A 22367-nucleotide genomic window follows, 5' to 3' on the forward strand; every position below is an offset into this window, starting at 1 on the left:
GGTTCTCTAGCAAATATGATCACATGGCATTGTAAGAATCTGGTGATACAACTTTTGCTAGTTATTTATTTATTTGCTAATTATTTCAAGTTGTAGAGGTGTTGTAAGATAGACAAAGGAAGCTCTCCAGAGGAAAAGAGCTCAGGGGAAGGGTAATGGAGGCTTAGAGTATGTTCTGATAGATTCTAATACTTTCTAAAGATTATCATCTTAAATAATAAAAAAAGACAAAGGGTATCTAGCATAGACTTATTCATATACACAAATTTCCCCCCTATTTAATCAATTATTTCCATAGTCACCCTTCCATATGGCTGCTTTTACCTTTTCAATCAATGTGATCAAAGACTCACGATTGTTCTCCCATTCTTGTCGAAGCTGTGAAGCAGGTGGGTACTTGCAACAGGATAGTTCTAATGTGATCTCAAAACAATTGGCCCATACATAATTATAATCTTGCATACCACCTGAAACATGGAAGAAAAAGTAAGTTTATTCTCAGGATTCTACTCTCAAAAAGACCAAAGCCATCTCTGCTTATATAAACTCTCTTTCATTAAGTAGTTTGAAATCAGAGAAGGCTCTTGAATTACAGAGGAGACTAACAAGGAAGGAAAAAGGAATACACACTGGAAAGGAATATATATAAAGGAAATGTGTCTGACTGACAGGTAAACAGTTATAAAGAGCATGAATATAACAGTTAATAATTACAGTAATAATGATAACAGCTCTGTATTTGAATGTTTACTATATGCCAGTGTTACTGAGTCCAAGCTCCCTCTGCTCCCTCTGCCACATGACAGGCCAAAGTTGAGGCAAGGAAGACAACTTTATTTGAAAAGCTGGCAGACCGAGAAGATGGCAGACTGTCTCAAAATAACCATCTTGCTGGGGTCTGGATTCCAGGTTCTCTTACAGAACCAGAGAAGCGGTGAGGAACTAAAGTCAAAAGGCACAATAAAGAGGGACAGGCAGTGAGGAAGTAAAGTTTTTAAAAAGGGCCATCAGTCTTGCAAAGTATCTCTAGGAATGGGCCAGCCAGTGAAAGGGATATGTTAATTTCTGTGGACAGGGTCAGATTATCTGACAGGATCAGAGCGGAACAAAGGCACTTTAGGTTTTTTGTGTTTTTTTTAAGTTTGAGATTTTATTCATGTATTTATTTTTATTTTTTGGCTGTGCTGCGCATGTGCCTTTGCTAGTTGCAGTGGGCAGGGCTACTCTGTTGCAGTGCCCAGGCTTTTCATTGCAGTGGCTTCTCTTGTTGTGGAGCACGGGCTATATGCACTTGGACTTCAGTAGTTATGGAATGTGGGCTCAGTAGTTGTGGTTCATGGGCTCTAGAGTGAGTGCTGGCTCAGTAGTGGTGCACAGGCTTAGTTGCTCCAGGGCATGTGGGATCTTCCTGGATCAGGGATCAAACCAGTGTCCTTTGCTTTGGGATTCTTAACCACTGGGAAGCCTGGCACTTTAGTTTAACAGTCAGAAAGAGGGACAGGGTCCTTTGAGGCAGGTCAGTATGTATGATTATAATAACAAAAGCAACAAAAAGCAAGTCAAAGAAACAGTTTCAACAAGGAGTCAGAATTGGTTCTTCCCTGCAACCCAGCTCTGTTCTATGACCTTTACGCATATTAACGTTTAGTCTTTACAACAACTTTATGGTGCAGGTATTGCTATTTCACCCATTTTACAGATGTGACAAGTAAGGAGAGGTGAAGATTTCTGACAGAATGAATATGAAAGATACTCAAGTGATCTTCAAGTTATGAAGGTCATTCATGTCAAAACATTATTCAGTTCAGTTCAGTCAGTCAGTCGTGTCTGACTCTTTGTGACCCCATGAATTGCAGCACGCCAGGCCTCCCTGTCTATCACCATCTCCTGGAGTTCACTCAAACTCACATCCATCAAGTCGGTGATTACATCCAGCCATCTCATCCTCTGTCGTCCCCTTCTCCTCCTGCCCCCTACCCCTCCCAGCATCAGAGTCTTTTCCAATGAGTCAACTCTTCACATGAGGTGGCCAAAGTACTAGAGTTTCAGCTTTAGCATCATTCCTTCCAAAGAAATCCCAGGGCTAATCTCTTTCAGAATGGACTGGTTGGATCTCCTTGCAGTCCAAGGGACTCTCAAGAGTCTTCTCCAACACCACAGTTCAAAAGCATCAACTCTTTGGCGCTCAGCTTTCTTCACAATCCAACTCTCACATCCATACATGACCACTGGAAAAACCATAGCCTTGACTAGATGGATTGTTGGCAAAGTAATGTCTCTGCTTTTCAATATGCTATCTAGGTTGGTCATAACTTCTCTTCCAAGGAGTAAGTGTCTTTTAATTTCATGGCTGCAGTCACCATCTGCAGTGATTTTGGAGCCCCAAAAAATAAAGTCTGACATTGTTTCCACTGTTTCCCCATCTATTTCCCATGAAGTAATGGGACCAGATGCCATGATCTTAGTTTTCTGAATGTTGAGCTTTAAGCCAACTTTTTCACTCTCTACTTTGACTTTCATCAAGAGGCTTTTGAGTTCCTCTTCACTTTCTGCCATAAGGGTGGTGTCATCTGCATATCTGAGGTTATTGATGTTCAGATCAGATCAGATCAGTCGCTCAGTTGTGTCCGACTCTTTGCGACCCCATGAATCGCAGCACGCCAGGCCTCCCTGTCCAACACCAACTCCCGGATGTTAAGGGCCTACTATTCTAACTGTACTCTTCTGTAGCATGAAGGTGACAATTAAGAGTCTGAATCAAAATGGTAGAGTAGAAGGACTTCCCTGGTGATCCAGTGGTTAAGAATTCACCTTGCAATGCAGGGGACAAGAGTTCAATCCCTGGTTGGGGAACTAAGATCCCACAGGCCGCAGAGCAATTAAACCTGAGTGCCATAACTACTGAAGCCCACACATCGTAACTAGAGACTGTGCACAATGAAATATCTCACATGACATAACAAAGATCCCGCCAACTAAGACCTGATGCAGTCAAATAAATTAAAAAAAAATTTTTTTTTAAGGTAGAGTAGAAAGATCCTGAGCTCTCAACCTCACACAGACAAAACAACTTACAGAATAACTATCTTGGAAAACAACCTGAATAAGAGCAGAAAAGATTTTCCACAACTAAAGATATAAAGAAGGAACCACAATTAAATGGGTAGGGAAGAGGCAGAGATGCTCTAGTGAGGACCTACACCCCTAGAGTAATGACTCACTAACAGGAAGACTATCAGCATTGTGGCAGTCATCCCTGGGGAGCAAGGAGTCCAAGACCAACACCAGGATCCCCAGCCCAGGGTCCCGCATTAGGAAGACAAACCTCCAAAAAGTGTGGCTTGAAAACCAGTGGGGCTTATGTACAGGAGCATCAGAGTTGTAGGAAGTCAAGACTCTGCTCCTAAGGGTGCATGCAAAAATACACTCGCTTCAAGTCCCAGCACAGAGGCAACAGTTTGAAAGGCATCTGAATCAGACACACCTGCTGATCTTAGCCTCCTGGAGAGGCAGGAGGCAGCAGGGACTCCTCTGGGGGACTGAGATGCTAGCAGTAGCTATTTTTGTGATTTCACTTTATCATGCTGAGATGGGCTCCATTTTGGAATCTTCCCTTGAGTCTGTTAGAGCTGGAGGCCTGCCTCACCCACCAGTGGTCAAACGATGCTGAGCATCAGCACCAGTGTGCCCAAGCAGTTGGCCCTGCCACAGCTGAAAGGAACAAGCAGCCCACATAGGGAACACCCATCAAGTGTCTGGTTTAGGTAGCCAGAGGGGAGCATGCTGCTGAGCCCGTAGGACTTCTCCAAGATTGGGAGACATACAGACTTACTTTATACAAAGAAATCAACACAGAAAATCAGGCAAAACGAGGAGACAGAGGAATGTGCTCCACACGAAAGACTAAGACAAAATCTCAGAAAAAGACCTAAATGAAATGGAGATAAGTAATCTACCTGATAAAGAGTTAAAGGTAAGGATCATAAAGATGTTCACTGAAGAATGGATGAACACGGTGAAAACTTCAACAAAGAGTTAGAAAATATAAAAAAGGACCAATTAGGGCTGAAGAACACAATAAATAAAATGAAAAATACACTAGAGGGAATCAACAGTATTATACACAATGGAATATTATTTTTAAACTTTTAAAATTGTATATATACAATGGAATATTACTCAGCCATAAAAAAGGAACACATTTGAGTCAGTTCTAATGATGTAGATGAATCTAGAGCCTATTATACAGAGTGAAGAAAGTTATAAAGAGAAAAATAAATATCATAAACTAATACATATATATGGAGTCCAGAAAAATGGTGCTAATGAACCTATTGACAGGGCAGCAATGGAGATGCAGACGTAGAGAACAGACAGGTAGACATGGTGGGGGGCGAGGAAGAAGAGGGTGGAAAATGGGCAGAGCAGCATGGAAACACATATACTACCATATGTAAAATAGAAAGGCGGTGGGAATTTGCTATATGACCCAGGCAGTTCAATTGGAGCTCTGTGACAACCTAGAGGGGTGGGATCGGGTGGGAAGTGGAGAGAGGTTCAAGGGGGAGGCGACATGTGTATACCTATGGCTGATTCATACCGATGCATGGCAGAAACCAACACAATATTGTAAAGCAATTATCCTTCCATTAAAAATAAATAAAATGTTTTTTTAAAAAAGATGATGGCAAAAAAAAAAAAATACACTAGAGGGAATCAACAGTAGATTAGATGATACAGAATACTAGATCAGTAATCTGGAAGACAGAGTAGAGAAAATCACCCAAGCTGAACAGGAAAAAGACAAGTGAGGACAGTTTAAATGACCTCTGGGACAACATCAAGCATACTAACATTTACAGTATGGTGTCCCAGAAGGAGAAGAAAGATAAAAAAGAGAACTGATTTGAAGAAATAGTAACTGAGAACTTCCCTAACCAGTGGAAAGAAATAGATATCCAGTCCAGGAAGCACAGACAGTCTCAAACAAGGTGAACTCAAAGAGGTGCACACCGAAAAACATTATATTTAAAATGCCAAAAATTAAATATAAAGAGATTCATAAAAGCATCAAGAGGAGAACCAACTAATTATATACAAGGAAACTCCCATAAGACTATCAGCTGACTTTGCAGCAGAAACTTTGCAGGCCAGTAGGGAATGACATGATATATTCAAAGTGCTGAAAAAAATACAACCAAGAATACCCAGCAAGATTATCATCTGAAGGAGTGATAAAGACTTTGACAGACAAACAAAAGCTAAAGGAGTTTATCACCAATAAACCAGCCCTTCAAGAAAACGTTAAAGGGATTTCTCCAAGCAGAAAAGGTCACAACTAGAAATAAGAAAATGATAAAAGAAACTAATCTCAATGGCAGAGACAAACATATAGAAAAGATAGTGGATCAACCACTTACAACATTAGTAGAGTGGCAAAAGTAAAGAAAGCAGAAGACAAAGTAGTAAAATCTATTACTATCTTCCAAAATAGTTGTACCATTTTGCACTCCCATCAATAATGAACGAGAGTTCCTGTTGCTCCACCTCTTCACAAGCATTTGCTGTTGTCAGTGCTCTGGACTATGTATGGCCTTTCTGATAAGTGTGTAGCAGTAACTTGTTTTAATTTACATTTCCCTGTTGACATATGATGTGGAATCTTTTCATGTTTATTTGCCATCTGTATATCTGTTAGTGAGATGTCTGGAGGTTTCTGGCCCATTTTTAAATGAGGTTGTTGTTTTATTAGTGGTAAGTCTTAAGTGAAAGTGAAAGTCGCTCAATCCTGTCCGACTCTTTATGACTCCATGGACTATACAGTCTGTGGAATTCTCCAGGCCAGAAAACTGGAGCGGGTAGCCTTTCCCTTCACCAGGGGATCTTTCCAACCCAGGGATCAAACCGAGGTCTCCCGCATTGCAGGAGGATTCTTTACGAGCTGAGCCACACGGGAAGCCCAAGAATACTGGAGTGGGTAGCCTATCCCTTCTCCAGCAGAACCGGGGTTTCCTGCAATGCAGGCGGGTTCTTTACCAACTGAGCTATCAGGGTTTTTAAATATATTTTAAATAATAGTCCTTTATCAGATATAATTGCCTTCCTTTTTTAGGCTGAATAACATTTCACTGGATGTAAATACCACATTTTCTTCATTCATCTGTCAATAAACATTTAGGTAACCTCTTGGCAACTGTGAATAACACTGCAGTGAACATGGGTGTACAAATTTTCAAGGTCCTTTTTCCAGTTCTTTTGTATTTATACCCTTAAGTGAGATTGTTGAGTCATACGGTAATTCTATTTTTAACTTTTTGAGGAAGCCCCATACTGTTTTCCATAGCAACTGCACTATTTTATATTCCTACCAACTGTGCAAAGGAATTGAAATTCTCCACAACTCCATCAAACTTGCTATTTTAATTCGGCTTTTTTTTTTTTTTTTCTTAATAGTGATCATCCTGAGAGGTAGAAGGTGTTACCTCTTTGTGGTTTTGATTTGTTTTTCCCTGATAATGATATTAAGCATCTTTTCATATGTGTGCTGGTCATTGATGTTTTTTAAAAAAAATGTATATTCAAGTTCTTTGTCCATTTACTAATCAGATTACTTATTTTCTGTTGAGTTGTAGTCTGAATATTAACCCCTTATTTGATAAACAGTTTGCAAATATTTTTCAGTAGGCTGCCTTTTCACTATTGATTGTTTCCCTTGCTGTACAGAACATCGCAGGATTTTGAGCAGAGGTGTGATATAATCTGAACTGCCTTTTTAAAAGATCATTCTGACTCCTGGGTGGAAAATGGTGGTAGAGAAACAAAATGAAAAGCAGGGAGATGAATTAGAAGAGAATGATGGCTTCAACTAGGTTGCTGGTAAAGGAGATGAAGCAGAGAGATCTGGGTGTGAGAAAAGATTTGTTTAAAAGGAATCAAGGATGACTTCTTGATTTGCGGCTTGAGAAGCTAGGGAGACGGTGTCATTAGTGTCATTAACGGAGAGGATGAAGGAGAACAAAGGAAACAGATATGGCAAGCCTAAGGTTTTGTCTTTGGTCCTCTTCTCCTACTTCACTTATTCCCTTGGTGTCTCATGCAGCCCCACGGGGCTTAATATTATCTACAGGCTGACAATTCTCAAATTTCTATGTCCAACCTACACCTCTTTCCAGAATCCAGACTTGTCCATCCAATGGCCTATTCAATATCTCTACTTGGGTATCACAAACCTAACAACAGACTCATCTGCCCTAAGCCTGCTCCACCTGCAGTCTCTCCCACGATGGTCAACGGCACTGGAAGAATCTAGTCACTCAGGGTCAAAAGGCTTGGAGTCACATCTCACATCTAAAGCATCTGGAAACCATGCTAGTTGTAACTTGAAGATACATCCAGAATCCAAAGATTTCTCAACTCTACTGCTGCCGCCCTGATATAAGCCACGATCCTTTCTCCACCAGGACTTCTGCAATCACTCTTAAAAGGTCTCCCTGTTCCTGCCCTAGCATTTCTGTGTTCTTCTCTCCAGAGATGCCAGAGTAATTCTGCTAAAATGTAAGCCAGAGGCTATTCCCCTATATAATGACTTTCTGTTGCGTTCAGACTAAAAGCCCAAAGCCTAAGGCGCTGCATCATTTGTCCACTACCAGTCCCCTCCCCTCTCTAACTTACACTCTCCCCATCATCATCTTGCTGCACCAGCCACACTGGCCACCCCGCTGTTCACCAGATACACTAGGTACCCCCTGACTTTGGGTCTTTGCTCTAGCTATTCCCTTTGTCTGGAGTGCTCTTCCCCCAGATATCCCTACTTGACTCATTCCCTCACCTTCAGCTCTTTGCTCCAATTTCAACTTAACAATGAGGTTCACCCTGATCTCCCCACTTAGTTTCTAGTCACTTCTCCCCATCACTGTCCCCAGGCCCATCTCACAAGCACTCACAATTCCTCTCACCCTTTTTTTTTCTATAGGACTTTAAATTTTACCTATTATGTTTATTATTTATTGTCTGTTTCTCTTTGCTAGATTATAAGCAACACAAGGGCAGAGATATTTGTTATACTCATTGACAGATAGTCCAAGCCCTAGAACAGTATCAGGCACATGGTATTCCTTCAATAAATATTTGTTGAAGTAATGAAAGTAAGTAGGCTAGGACAGTGAGAAATTAAGATTTCTAGTTTGTATGCATTAAATTTGAGATTCTCATTGACCATCCATGTGGATATGTCAAATAGACTGTCTTCCTAAAAGACATGAGCAGATTTACCATCATTACAAGCCTGGTAACTTTGTCTTAACCTTTTTTACTTAGAAGGCAAGCTATCTATATCTGGTTTTCTCTTATCTCCCAGCATCTTGGCACTTACTTTGGGTCTGGCAGAAAAGGTGAAAGGATGATTTTTCATCTCCCTACCAGTCATATTTTAGGGCTTCCCTGGTGGTTCAGACAGTAAAGAATCTGCCTGCAATGCACGAGACCTGGGTTTGATCCCTGGGTCAGGAAGATCCCCTGGAGAAGGGAATGGCTACCCACTCCAGTGTTCTTGCCTGGAGAATCTCATGCACAGAGGAGCCTGGTGGGCAACAGTCCATGGGGTCGTAAAGAGTCGGACTCGAATGAGCAACTAACACTTTCACTCACCAGTCACATCTAGTCATTTAGTGACATTAGTCACTTAGGTCAACTCTGACGTGCATGTACATATGTGGACATATGTATGCTATTCATCATAAATCGTATTTATTAATCTCCAATATTTACTACTATATTGGTCACAGTACAATGGTCACTGTGTGTAAGTCATCAAACTAAGATTATAGGGATTTATAAATAGAAGACATATTTCCATTCCAGAGATTAGAGTCTTGAGGAAAACAAACACAGAACACTAAAAATAATTTCAGAGCAATACAAGTGTGAACTAATCTGTTTTTCTGTATATGTAAAACTTAATAGGGAAAAATTATTCTCATCTAAGGAAAAAAGAACTTAATAGCTGTATTAAATTGCAAGCACAGTCAACTCACACTTTAATTATGCCAGAAGGCAGTGAAGGAGACTCGTATAACACTATCATCACCAGGCTTCATCCTGGCATTCTTTTGTTAACCCCTTAACTGTCTTTCTTCAGCAGCAATTTAAGAAATACTAGCTAAAAGCAGTTTTTCACTTTCATGCATTGGAGAAGGAAATGGCAAACCACTCCAGTGTTCTTGCCTGGAGAATCCCAGGGACGGGGGAGCCTGGTGGGCTGCCGTCTATGGGGTCGCACAGAGTCGGACACGACTGAAGCGACTTAGCAGCAGCAGCAGCTAAGAGCAACAAGAAGACAAAGTTACATGAATTTCTGTGTTAAGGTCATGCCTATTTTAAAGATTTTATACACATATGCTAAATTGTTACCCAGATACATTCTCTATGCCTTTATTTTTATCCTTTTTTTAATCTTTTTTTTTTTTTTACTTTTTTTAAGGCAGTTTTTTAATCAAGAGATATTTTACAATTTTTAGGTAGCTAAATTCATCATTCTTTTCCTTTTATGGCTTCATAATACTTTGCTGTCTAGAAAGGCTTTTCTCATTCTGAGTATAAAAATACTTCTTGGCTTCTGGTTTTGTTTATGGCTACATTTTTACATCATGTTCTATATGGACTTAAGACTTTATTTGGTATGATCTGAGGTAAATGTCACCTATATTTTTGTCTCAAAGTTAACCAGTTATCCCTATAATTCTTTCCCCATTGTTTTAAATGTCATTAATTATATCCCAAATGCTTTTGTTTCTGTTACTATGCTTTCTATTTTGTTCTGCTGGTCAATTTATTTTGATATCTTAATTACACCGATTTAGTAAGCACGGTTTTATAACACATTGTTCAGTTCAGTCGCTCAGTCATGTCCGACTCCTTGTGATCCCATGGACTGCAGCATGCCAGGCCTCCCTGTCCATGACCAATTCCTGGAGTTTGCTCAAACTCACGTCCATTGAGTTGGTGATGCCATCCAACCATCTCATCCTCTGTCATCCCTTTCTCCTCTCACCTTCAATCTTTCCCAGCATCAGGGTCTTTTCCAGTGAGTTAGTTTTTTGCATCAAGTGGGCAAAGTATTGGAGTTTCAGCTTCAGCATTACTCCTTCCAATGAATATTCAGGACTGATTTCCTTTAGGATGGACTGGTTGGATCTCCTTGCTATCCAAGGGACTCTCAAGAGTCTTCTCTAACACCTAAGTTCAAAAACATCAATTCTTCAGCACTCAGCTTTCTTTATAGTTCAACTCTCACATCCATACATGACCACAGGAAAAACCATAGCTCTGACTACATGGACCTTTGTTGGCAAAGTAATGTCTCTGCTTTTTAATAAGCTGTCTAGGTTGGTCATAACTTTTCTTCCAAGGAGCAAGCATCTTTTAATTTAATGGCTGCAGTCACCATCTGCAGTGATTTTGGAGCCCCCCAAAATAAATTCTGTCACTGTTTCCACTGTTTCCCCATCTATTTCCCATGAAGTGATGGGGCTGGATGCCATGATCTTACTTTTCTGAATGTTGAGTTTTAAGCCAACTTTTTCACTCTCCTCTTTCACTTTCATCAAGAGGCTCTTTAGTTCTTCTTCACTTTCTGCCATAAGGGTGGTGTCATCTGCATATCTGAGGTTATTGATATTTCTCCCGGCAATCTTGATTCCAGCTTGTGCTTCTTCCAGCCCAGCGTTTCTCATGATGTACTCTGCATATAAGTTAAATAAGCAGGGTGACAATATACAGCCTTGACGTACTCCTTTCCCAATTTGGAACCAGTCTGTTGTTCCATGTCCAGTTCTAACTGTTGCTTCTTGACCTGCATACAGATTTCTCAGGAGGCAGGTCACATGGTCTCATATTCCCATCTCTTTCAGAATTTTCCAGTTTGTTGCAATCCACACAGTCAAAGGCTTTGGCATAGTCAATAAAAGCAGAAATAGATGTTTTTCTGGAACTCTCTTGATTTTTCAATGATCCAATGGGTGTTGGCAATTTGATCTCTGGTTCCTCTGCCTTTTCTAAAACCAGCTTGAACATCTGGAAGTTCACGGTTCACGTACTGTTGAAGCCTGGCTTAGAGAATTTTGAGCATTACTTTGCTAGTGTGTGAGATGAGTGCAATTGTGCGGTGGTTTGAGCTTTCTTTGGCATTGCCTTTCTTTGGGATTGGAATGAAAACTGACCTTTTCCAGTCCTGTGGCCACTGCTGAGTTTTCCAAATTTGCTGGCATACTGAGTACAGCACTTTCATAGCATCGTCTTTTAGGATTTGAAATAGCTCAACTGGAATTCCATCACCTCCACTAGCTTTGTTCAAAGTGATGCTTCCTAAGGCCCACCTGACTTTGCATTCCAGGATGTCTGGCTCTAGGTGAGTGATCACACCATCATGATTATCTGGGTTGTGAAAATCTTTTTTGTATAGTTCTGTGTATTCTTGCCACCTCTTCTTAATATCTTCGGCTTCTGTTAGGTCCATACCATTTCTGTCCTTTATTGCGCCCATCTTTGCATGAAAAATTCCCTTGGTATCTCTAATTTTCTTGACGAGATCTCTAGTCTTTCCCATTCAATTATTTTCCTCTATTTATTTGCATTGATCACTGAGGAAGGCTTTCTTATCTCTCCTTGCTATTCTTTGGAACTCTGCATTCAAATGGGTATATCTTTCCTTTTCTCCTTTTCTCCAGACTATACAGTGGAAGTGACAAATAGTTTCAAGGGGTTAGATCTGATAGACAGAGTGCCTGAAGAACTATGAACAGAGGTTTGTGACACTGTGTATAGGAGGCAGTGATCAAGACCATCCCCAGAAATGCAAAAAGACAAAACGGTTATCTGAGGAGCCCTTACAAATGGCTATGAAAAGAAGAGAAGCAAAAGGCAAAGGAGAAAAGGAAAGATATACCCATTTGAATGCAGAGTTACAAAATAATACATTGTAATATTTGGCAATTAAAGTCTCTATTATCATTATCATAGAAATTCTCCTTTTCATTACTGAAGACCCCATTGTATGGATGTAGTTATCATTTAGTGGCTAAGCCGTGTCCTCTCTTTTGTGACCCCATGGATTGTAGCCCCACCAGGTTCCTCTGTTCATAGACTTTCTCAGGCAAGAGTACTGGAGTGGGCTCCCATTTCCTTCTCCAGGGTATCTCCTGGACCCAGGGATCAAACCTGCATCTCCTGCATTGCAGGCGGATTTTTTATGGCTGAGCAATCCGGGAAGCCCTCTATTTGTTTATTCAATCACTATGTGGTGGGTATTTGACTTGGTTTCAGCTTTAGGTGATTATGAATAAAACTGTGCCTAAGTCTTAACATGGACAAATTATTTCATGTCTTTAGGGTAAATACCTAGGAGAGGTGTGGCTGGATCATGTGGTAAGTGAAAATTTAACTTCACAAGAAGCTGTTTTCCAAAGTGGCTGTACTGTACCACATTCCCACATCAAGATATGAATGTTCCAGTTGCTCTCCACCCTTAGCTAACAAGTTGCTCAAGCAACTGGTCAGCCTTTTGTAGTTTTAAGCATCCTGGCAGGTGGATAGTGCTATTTCATGGTGGTTCCAACCTGCATTTCCCTGACAACTAATGACAGTTAACACCCTAAGGTATCTTTATTCGTGATCTATTTTGGGAGACCTTAGAAGTGACTGTAGACAGGACAGAGATCAAAAAAGCGATCCTATAAAGTTTTCTATGAACTCCTGAGCTCAACTCTGAATTGCACATGTGAGGGTCTGACCCTGAACAGCAGACTAAAGTTACTGAGAACTGATCTACACAGCAGACCACTGCTCCCTGGGTGGTACTCGCACAGGACAGGTCTGAACAGGCAGGACAAAGGTGTTGAAAACTGAATTGACATTGGAATCACAGCCTACTGAAGGCAAGTAAAAACTTGCAACTGAACCTAAGTGGGTCATTCACTACCAGAATGAATAAACAAAAAGTTACCATTTTTATAGGGTTTAAACAAGGCTCCAATCTTATAATATATGATTCAAAATGTCCAGAATATAATCTAAATTATTTGACATTTAAAGAACTAGTCAAATATCAACAGCTTGCAAGGAAAAAATAATGCACACCAACTCCAAGATGAACCAGGTATGGGAATTATCAGACTAACCTTAAAGTAATTATTATAGCCAGGTAAATATTAAAGAGGTAAGATTAAACAGTCTTGAAATGAAATAAAAGAAACAAACAGAAGAGGCTAAAAAAATAGATTTCAGAAGTAAAAAATATAACCAAATTTTAAAATTTACTGGATGAGTTCAACCAAAGAATAGAAATGACAAAGGGGAGTCAATTTGAAGACAAATAAACAGAAATTACCTAATCTGAACAACAGAAAAAAAATAAAGTAAAAGAACAGAGTTTTAGGAACAGTATCAAAATGTCTAATATTCTTCTTACTAGAGTCTCAAAAGGGGAGGAAAAAAGAGTGCCATGCTGAAAAAAAAAAAAAGTAGGAGAAACAATGGCTGAAAACTTCCCAAATCTGGCAAAAGACAAAAACTTATACTTCAAGAAGCTTGCAGCGTCACTTCAGTCGTGTCCGACTCTGTGCGACCCCATAGACGGCAGCCCACGAGGCTCCCCCATCCCTGGGATTCTCCAGGCAAGAACACTGGAGTGGGTTGCCATTTCCTTCTCCAATGCATGAAACTGAAAAGTCAAAGTGAAGTCGCTCAGTCGTGTCCAACTCCTAGCGACCCCATGGACTGCAGCCTGCCAGGCTCCTCCATTCATGGGATTCTCCAGGCAAGAATATCAAGAAGTTATCAAGAGTTTCAAGAAGCTTAGAAAATCTCAAACAGGAGAAATTCACATCTAGATATGTCACAAAGTACTGAAATCCAAAGACAATGGGAACAATCTTGAAAGTTGTCAGTGAAAAATGATATATTTATATAGGAAGACAATTTAAATGACTGTGAATTTCTCATCAGAAGCCATGAAGGCAAGAAGGCAATGACATACACACACACAAAATTTTTTTAAAGAATAGTGAATCCAGAACCCAGAGTTTTATATCCAAGGAAAATATCCTTTAGGAATGAAGGCGGAAATAGATATTGTCTGTAATGGAAAGCTAAAAGAATCCCCCACAGCCAGATCTGTTTTAAAAGAAATGCTCAAGAAGGTTTTCTGGGTAGAAGAGAAATGATAGCAGAGAAAACCTTGGAACTTCAGGAATGAAAGAAGAGAAATGGCAAATATTTGGATAAATATAATAAACTATTTTTTCCTCTTAAGTTTTCAAAACTATGTATATCAGTTGAAAGTAAAATGTATAACACTGTCTGGTGGGAGTTTATAGATATAATACATAAACCACAACTGCATCATAAAGTGGGGGAAGATAAAGGGCATGATGGCAAGATTTGTATGTTCTTCTTGAGGCGGTAAAATACTACTTCTAGGTAGAACTGTGAAAAATTACATAAACTGTAATTCCCAGAGCAACCACCAAAACAAACTTTACAAAGAAATACAGTAAAAAATACTATAGTTAAAATTATATAATAAACATCCATACAATACAATGGAAGGCAGGAAAGAGGAAACAAGGGAATAAGAAACAGATGAACAAAAAGAAAAATAATTAAAAAGCAGAGCTTAATCCAAACATATCAACAATTACATTCAATGTAAATGATGCAAATACACCAACTAAAAAGAACTGTCAAACTGAATAAAAAAACAAGTCCCAACTATGTGCTCACTTTAAATAGAATGGTATGGGTACGTTAAAACAATGGAAAAAATATACAATGCAAACATAAATCAAAAGAAAGATGGAATGGCTATATTAAGATTAAAGTAGACTTCTGAGCAAGGAAAAGTACCAGGTAGAAGGAAGGATAGTTACTGTTCAGTCACTAAGTCATGTCTGACTCTTTGTGACCCCACGGACTATAGCACGCCAGGCTCCTCTATGCATAGGGATTTCTAGGCAAGAAGACCAGAATGGGTTGCCATTTCCTTCTCCAAGGGATCTTCCCAAATCAGGGATTGAACCCGTATCTCCTGCACTGGCAGGAGGATTCCTTACCATTGAGCCACCAGGGAAACCCAAGGAGGGATAGCACATAATGTTAAAAGAGTCAAGTCACCAAGACAATATAACAATCCTAAATGTGACATCTAACAGAACTTCAAAACACATGAAACAAAAACTGATAGTACTGAAAGAAGAGACGAGTCAATCTACAGTTATAGTTGCAGACTTCAATATTCCTCTCTCAGTAGTCAACAGAACAAGTAGATAGAAAATCAGCAACGGATACATAAGAACCAGATCTAAATGACATTTACAGTAGATCCTACCCAACCACAGCAGAAAACATTCAAGTACACGTGGAACATTTAAACAGACCATATCCTGAGTCATAAAACAAACTTAATAAATTTAAAAGAACTGAAATTATACAAAATACGTTCTTTGACATGATGGAATTCCATAGAAATGAATAACAGAAAGCTATCTACAAAATACCCTTCTCTCAATGAAACCTCATAAAAATTAAGCACATTTCCTCTGAGTCTATAATAATGAGCCATCCCCAGGAGGCAATTTGTGAGCCGTGATATATCTCTTTAGAATAATCTATCTCTTTAGAACTCCATAGGAGTCAATGTCAGAAAAGAAGCAAACTTTTAGTTTGCAAAACAAAAATGACAAAGCTCTCCTACCTTTAGAACGTCAAAAAGTCTTTATTCATCAACTTCAAGCTTTAGTTTAAAAAAAAAAACTCATCTAAAAAGCTGGAAACAAGTGGAGATATTAACTGAGTAATGAATAATTTAAGATTTTTTGCGAGATGCCACAAATAGGTATTATTTGCCATCTGTGTTAAACTTCACATAATTTTTCCAATACTAAATATCAAAAACTGCATAGTAAGAAATCTTAGCTAAGTAGCTGGTTCAGATTCATTGTCTTTTTTTTTTCCTTAACCGAAAACCTACATATACAAAATTCACTGTCACGGAGAACATTGATCTGCAGATATGCCTGACATTACTGACTGCTGCAGCTACTGTCAGATTCAGTTAATACATTTGTTTATTTTTTAAGCTGATATGTTGTATGACTCAACACAGACTAAAGGACAAAATGTCTGATATCAGAACATTATCTTTATCCAGTCAAAGAAAAATGTTATTTTGGGAATGAAACATACACCACAGGCATACCTCGAAGCAATAAAGGACTTTACTAATAGTAAAGGATCTGTTATTTATCCTACTTATTAACAATCATAAATAAGCAAGTCTCTAACACCCACTAGTCTTTTAAGGGGCTAGCTAAACTAATGACCTTCAAACTTTTTATTCATAGGAAAATAACTGAGAAATCATTCAACACCACATATTTTAAAGTTGGTATCTAAAAGATTTGATTTTAAATTTAAATAGTTTCTAACAATGTGATTTCTTGCATAAGGTCAATTTTAATTTATTTATTTATTTTTTTTTATCTTTTGGCTGTGCTGCACAGCATATGAGATCTTAGTTCCCTGACCAAGGATGGAACCTGTGCCCCCTGAATTGGCAGTTCGGTGTTTTAACCATTAGATCATCAGGGAAGTCCCAATTTTTATTTTTTAAATAAAATTTTTACACTATTTTTTTTAGGTGGAGCCAAATAGAATACTATAGAGATTTGATTTCCAGAATCAACTTTTAAAACTTGTATGAACACTCTTCTTCAACAGAAGGAATTTTACAGCTTCCCTTTTTCTTCTTGAACTTTTATTCCATTTCATTTGTTCTACAGATTGCTACTCAAATGGGATATACTTTTATGCTTGAAAGTCCTTCATTGATCACCCTATAATACTTCAATCTATAATAATACATATGTATGCATGTTTAAATTTCTATTAATTTCCTTTACTTAATTTTCATTACCTTAATGCCCTATTACATTTTTGAATTCTAGATTGAATTAGCACAATAACTACTGGTATACAATTTACCAATAAAGGCACAGTTTTATTACAGATTTTGATACATAAACCTAAGTAATAATTACTGAAAATATATCTTTTAATGAGATGTTTGAGTGATGCTTTTATGATACCATTAATCACCGAATAGTCCCTTCTGTTTTTGGTGCACTGGAAGTTTGTAAAACTTCAATCTATAGTGTGATTCAGATGGACAGAAAAGTATGCCTTTCTTCAGTCAAGTGGGAGAAGTCAAGTGAGACTGAATCTCCACTGCCAGCATCTTTCTCAGGCAGACCAGTATAAAGAATAGGTATGGAAGACCTGGATATTTATTTCCTTAAAGTTATCCAAACTAACTGTTCTCTTTCTTCTCCCCAAATATACCCAGTTTGAAAACCACTGATTTAGACTATTTCCTCTACTCCCAAGGGGAAATGGCAAAGAAAGACAAAAAGTTACGTTTTGCTTTTAAGCCTACCTACAACCCAGTTTTCTATGCTTAGAAAAAATTGAATGCAATGTATGGTTACCCTATGTTTTCATTCCTTTACCAATACTAAAGAATAAAAGTGTAACCATTAGGAGTCTGTCCAGCACTACAACAAATTGTGATCAATACTAACTGTATGGGTGGCTAAATCAAAGGATCTCTTCATACTCATTTAATTCCTTCAATCCATTTGTCTCACACTAATATTCATATGCTTTAAAATGCTCAGTTCATCATTATCATATCATGGAACCAATCCCTATTACTGTTTTCACTAGAGAAGTCTAGCTTTAAAGAGATGGAGGGTATTAACAGCATTCTTCACAGAGCTAGAACAAATAATTTCACAATTTGTATGGAAATACAAAAAACCTCGAATAGCCGAAGCGATCTTGAGAAAGAAGAATGGAACTGGAGGAATCAACCTACCTGACTTCAGGCTCTACTACAAAGCCACAGTTATCAAGACAGTATGGTACTGGCACAAAGACAGAAATATAGATCAATGGAACAAAATAGAAAGCCCAGAGATAAATCCACGCACATATGGACACCTTATCTTTGACAAAGGAGGCAAGAATATACAATGGATTAAAGACAATCTCTTTAACAAGTGGTGCTGGGAACTCTGGTCAACCACTTGTAAAAGAATGAAACTAGAACACTTTCTAACACCATACACAAAAATAAACTCAAAATGGATTAAAGATCTAAACGTAAGACCAGAAACTATAAAACTCCTAGAGGAGAACATAGGCAAAACACTCTCTGGCATACATCACAGCAGGATCCTCTATGACCCACCTCCCAGAATATTGGAAATAAAAGCAAAAATAAACAAATGGGACCTAATTAACCTTAAAAGCTTCTGCACATCAAAGGAAACTATTAGCAAGGTGAAAAGACAGCCTTCAGAATTGGAGAAAATAATAGCAAATGAAGCAACTGACAAACAACTAATCTCGAGAATATACAAGCAACTCCTACAGCTCAACTCCAGAAAAATAAATGACCCAATCAAAAAATGGGCCAAAGAACTAAATAGACATTTCTCCAAAGAAGACATACAGATGGCTAACAAACACATGAAAAGATGCTCAACATCACTCATTATCAGAGAAATGCAAATCAAAACCACTATGAGGTACCATTTCACACCAGTCAGAATGGCTGCGATCCAAAAGTCTACAAGTAATAAATGCTGGAGAGGGTGTGGAGAAAAGGGAACCCTCTTCCACTGTTGGTGGGAATGCAAACTAGTACAGCCACTATGGAGAACAGTGTGGAGATTCCTTAAAAAACTGGAAATAGACCTGCCTTATGATCCAGCAATCCCACTGCTGGGCATACACACTGAGGAAACCAGAAGGGAAAGAGACACGAGTACCCCAATGTTCATCGCAGCACTGTTTATAATAGCCAGGACATGGAAGCAACCTAGATGTCCATCAGCAGATGAATGGATAAGAAAGCTGTGGTACATATACACAATGGAGTATTATTCAGCCATTAAAAAGAATACATTTGAATCAGTTCTAATGAGGTGGATGAAACTGGAGCCTATTATACAGAGTGAAGTAAGCCAGAAAGAAAAACACCTATACTGTATACTAACGCATATATATGGAATTTAGAAAGATGGTAACAATAACCCTGTGTATGAGACAGCAAAAGAGACACTGATGTATAGAACAGTCTTATGGAATCTGTGGGAGAGGGAGAGGGTGGGAAGATTTGGGAGAATGGCATTGAAACATGTAAAATATCATGTATGAAATGAGTTGCCAGTCCAGGTTCGGTGCACGATGCTGGATGCTTGGGGCTGGTGCACTGGGACGACCCAGGGGGATGGAATGGGGAGGGAGGAGGGAGGAGGGTTCAGGATGGGGAACACATGTATACCTGTGGCAGATTCATTTTGATATTTGGCAAAACTAATACAGTTATGTAAAGTTTAAAAATAAAATAAAATTAAAAAAAAAAAAAAAAAAGAGATGGAGGGTATTTAAATAAATTCAATCATTCATCTAAATGACTCCCTCTAACCCCTCATTAAGAAAGTCAGTGTAAAAAAATACAACCAATGCTACAATGTTGAAACTTAAACAGAGCAAGTTGTTTTTTTTAAACTTGCCTTTAGTAGGCCAGCTATAAAGTATCAAACTGTATGATACAAAAACCCCATAAATTTTTTACAGAAAAAAAATGCAATGTATTCTTTTTTCATTAGGAAAAGTATTTTAGAGTGTGTAAATATAAGCAATTTCTGTTCTATATTTAAATTTGGAGCTTACTGTTATTTCTTTAATAAAACTACTTCACAGGATCATGAGCAGTTCTCATAATTTTTACTTTTGTTAACAACTTATTTACAGATAATGAGTTATTAAATGATAATTTTGCACTCCTTGAGATATTTTTAAAAGCTAATGAGCATGATGGTCATACAAAATTTTAAGTGAAAGATCTAGGTCAAATGAATGGAAAAAAACAGAGAGCCCTTGAAAAAATTTTCCCATATTCCTGGTCTTAAAATTCAAGTTTGCTTTGACCAAATCGTACCTGAACTTGGTCTTTGTATTCTGAACAACTTATCTTATGAAAATCTATTTCCTTCACCACTCCCATTGAATATATATTTGCTAATGATATGATTCTACAAAGTTAAAGTACACAGTCCTGAATCTGTTTTCAGTTTTGTCTAACTTGGCCAACACTTTCTCTCACATCATTCTTTGAATGCATTTTCCTTTTTTAAGATTTTTTTAATATAAATTTATTTATTTTAATTGGAGGCTAATTACTTTACAACATTGTAGTGGTTTTGCCATACATTGACATGAATCTGCCACGGGTGTACATGTGTCCCCCATCCTGAACCCCCCTCCCACCTCCCTTCCCATACCATACCTCTGGGTCATCCCAGTGCACCAGCCCTGAGCATCCTGTATCATGCATCGAACCTGGACTGGTGATTTGTCTCACATATGATAATATACATGTTTCAATGCCATTCTCCCAAGTCATCCCACCCTCGCCCTCTCCCACAGAGTCCAAAAGACTGTTCTATACATCTGTGTCTCTTTTGCTGTCTCGCATACAGGGTTATCGTTACCATCTTTCTAAATTCCATATATATGCGTTAGTATACAGTATTGGTGCTTTTCTTTCTGGCTTACTTCACTTTGTATAATAGACTCCAGTTTCATCCACCTCATTAGAACTGATTCAAATGTATTCTTTTTAATGGCTGAGTAAGATTTTTTTAAATTTTAAAAACATTTTATTGGCCAATGGTACTTATTTTTAGTTACAGAATTTACTAAGTAAAGTGAGGGCAGGAACAAATTGTTGTGTTCCTATGTCATTCTGAAAGTAATTCATTTTCTGATCTTTTAATCCACTTCTTCCTGTTTGGTCTTGTCTGTTTCTGGCCAAGCTTCCAGAGGCAGGCCAGGAAACATGGAGGACAGAGGCTGCATGGGAACACTGGGGCAAGGTGGCTCTGGCAGCAAGGGCTGGGTGGGGTAGCTGGGGTGGCAGGGGGCTAGTGAGCCTGTGGCTGGATGGACTGGGGCCAGAAGGGCTGCTGCATGAGCTCTGGAAAGTTTGGCTGGTGCTGTTGGGTTGGATTCATGGAGTGTTGGCCAGGGACTGGCACCATTGGTTGCTGGGGGACCATGGGCTGCTGAGTTGACACCATGGTGATGTGATGAGGCTGCAGGGTGAGATTCTGGGGAGTCTTCTGGGACATCACAGGAATGATTTGGTGGTGCAGCCAACCACCAAAGGAAGGGTATGGGTGTCTTATCACGTTCTGGTACCACTTCAGAGGGGTAAGCACTTCAGAGCTGAAGTTAATACAACCAGGGTGCCCAGGATGAGGTGGTAGCTTTTATAGGGAGAGGGAAAGGAAAAGAAAAAGAATGAGGGAGGGGAAGGCAAGAGGGATAGGAAGAAGGGAGAGCAAAAAGGGGAGAGAAAGAGAGAGAGAATGTTTGTTTTTTAAGTACTTTCTCATTTTCCACCATCTGTGTTTTAAAAAAATTAAAACACTTCTAAGTTTTAGACACTGTATCTGAAGATTTAGGGGCCACATCCTAAAGTGGTATTTAGCATTTGGTTCTCAACATTCATGAAAGTCTATTACTACATTATAAAATATACAAGCACGCTGTTCCTAAAGGTGAGATTTTTTTCACATGAGGCTATACTTCAGTTTGCTAAAGCAAACTGGTGACTCAAACAGAAGCAAATATCCTGTTTGAGTATCATTTTACAACTTTGCTTTCCTTTTAAACGAGGTGCCATTCAGGTTAAAAGAGAGAGAAAAAAGGAAGAGGTCCAATGTACAAAAGCTCCTTAATGTACAAAATCAGATAAGACCAAAAGTCCTTTATGCACATTTGATTATCGATAGTATTCTTAACATATGAACAGGGTGAGAATATCTAAACTGTTGGCATTCCTTAAAGAAAACATCCCAGTACAAAATGCCAGAAGTATATTCACTTTGGAGATGAAAAAGCATCCATCTGTTCATATATATATATATATTTTTTTTTCCCCCCCAGTTGAATTTCTGGCTCCAAGCAATTAAATGATGCTAGGAAACAATATCAATTCAATTTTCAAAATCAAGTTCACTGACATATGCTTTCCACATGTCTCATAACTCCTAAATGTCTTTATCATCTTGACCTCTTTCCTAAGCCCCAGAGCCTATCTTCCAACTGTACATTAGGTACTTATAACTGGTACATCCAGTACCACCTCCAATTTCACTCCTCTTCCATCTAAAGAGAAAACACACACACACACACTTCTTCCAAGTAGTTTTTTTTCCCATTTCCATGATCATTCTTACTAA

General features: G+C 38.7%; 1 protein-coding gene and 1 pseudogene across 1 annotated transcript in view; both read right to left on the reverse strand.

Annotated features, from left to right (window-relative positions):
- Window positions 1–22367, reverse strand: part of CPD (carboxypeptidase D) — a 71351-nt gene that overhangs the window by 37157 nt on the left and 11827 nt on the right. Inside the window, exon 3 of the mRNA XM_045164948.1 lies at window positions 325–467. Within this exon, the coding sequence (XP_045020883.1) occupies window positions 325–467 (143 nt within the window). The remainder of the gene's footprint in view (window positions 1–324; window positions 468–22367) is intronic.
- On the reverse strand, window positions 20662–21392 carry LOC102407874 (annotated as a pseudogene).

The sequence above is a fragment of the Bubalus bubalis genome, chromosome 3, assembly GCF_019923935.1.
Source record: "Bubalus bubalis isolate 160015118507 breed Murrah chromosome 3, NDDB_SH_1, whole genome shotgun sequence".
In the NCBI taxonomy this organism is placed as follows: domain Eukaryota; kingdom Metazoa; phylum Chordata; class Mammalia; order Artiodactyla; family Bovidae; genus Bubalus; species Bubalus bubalis.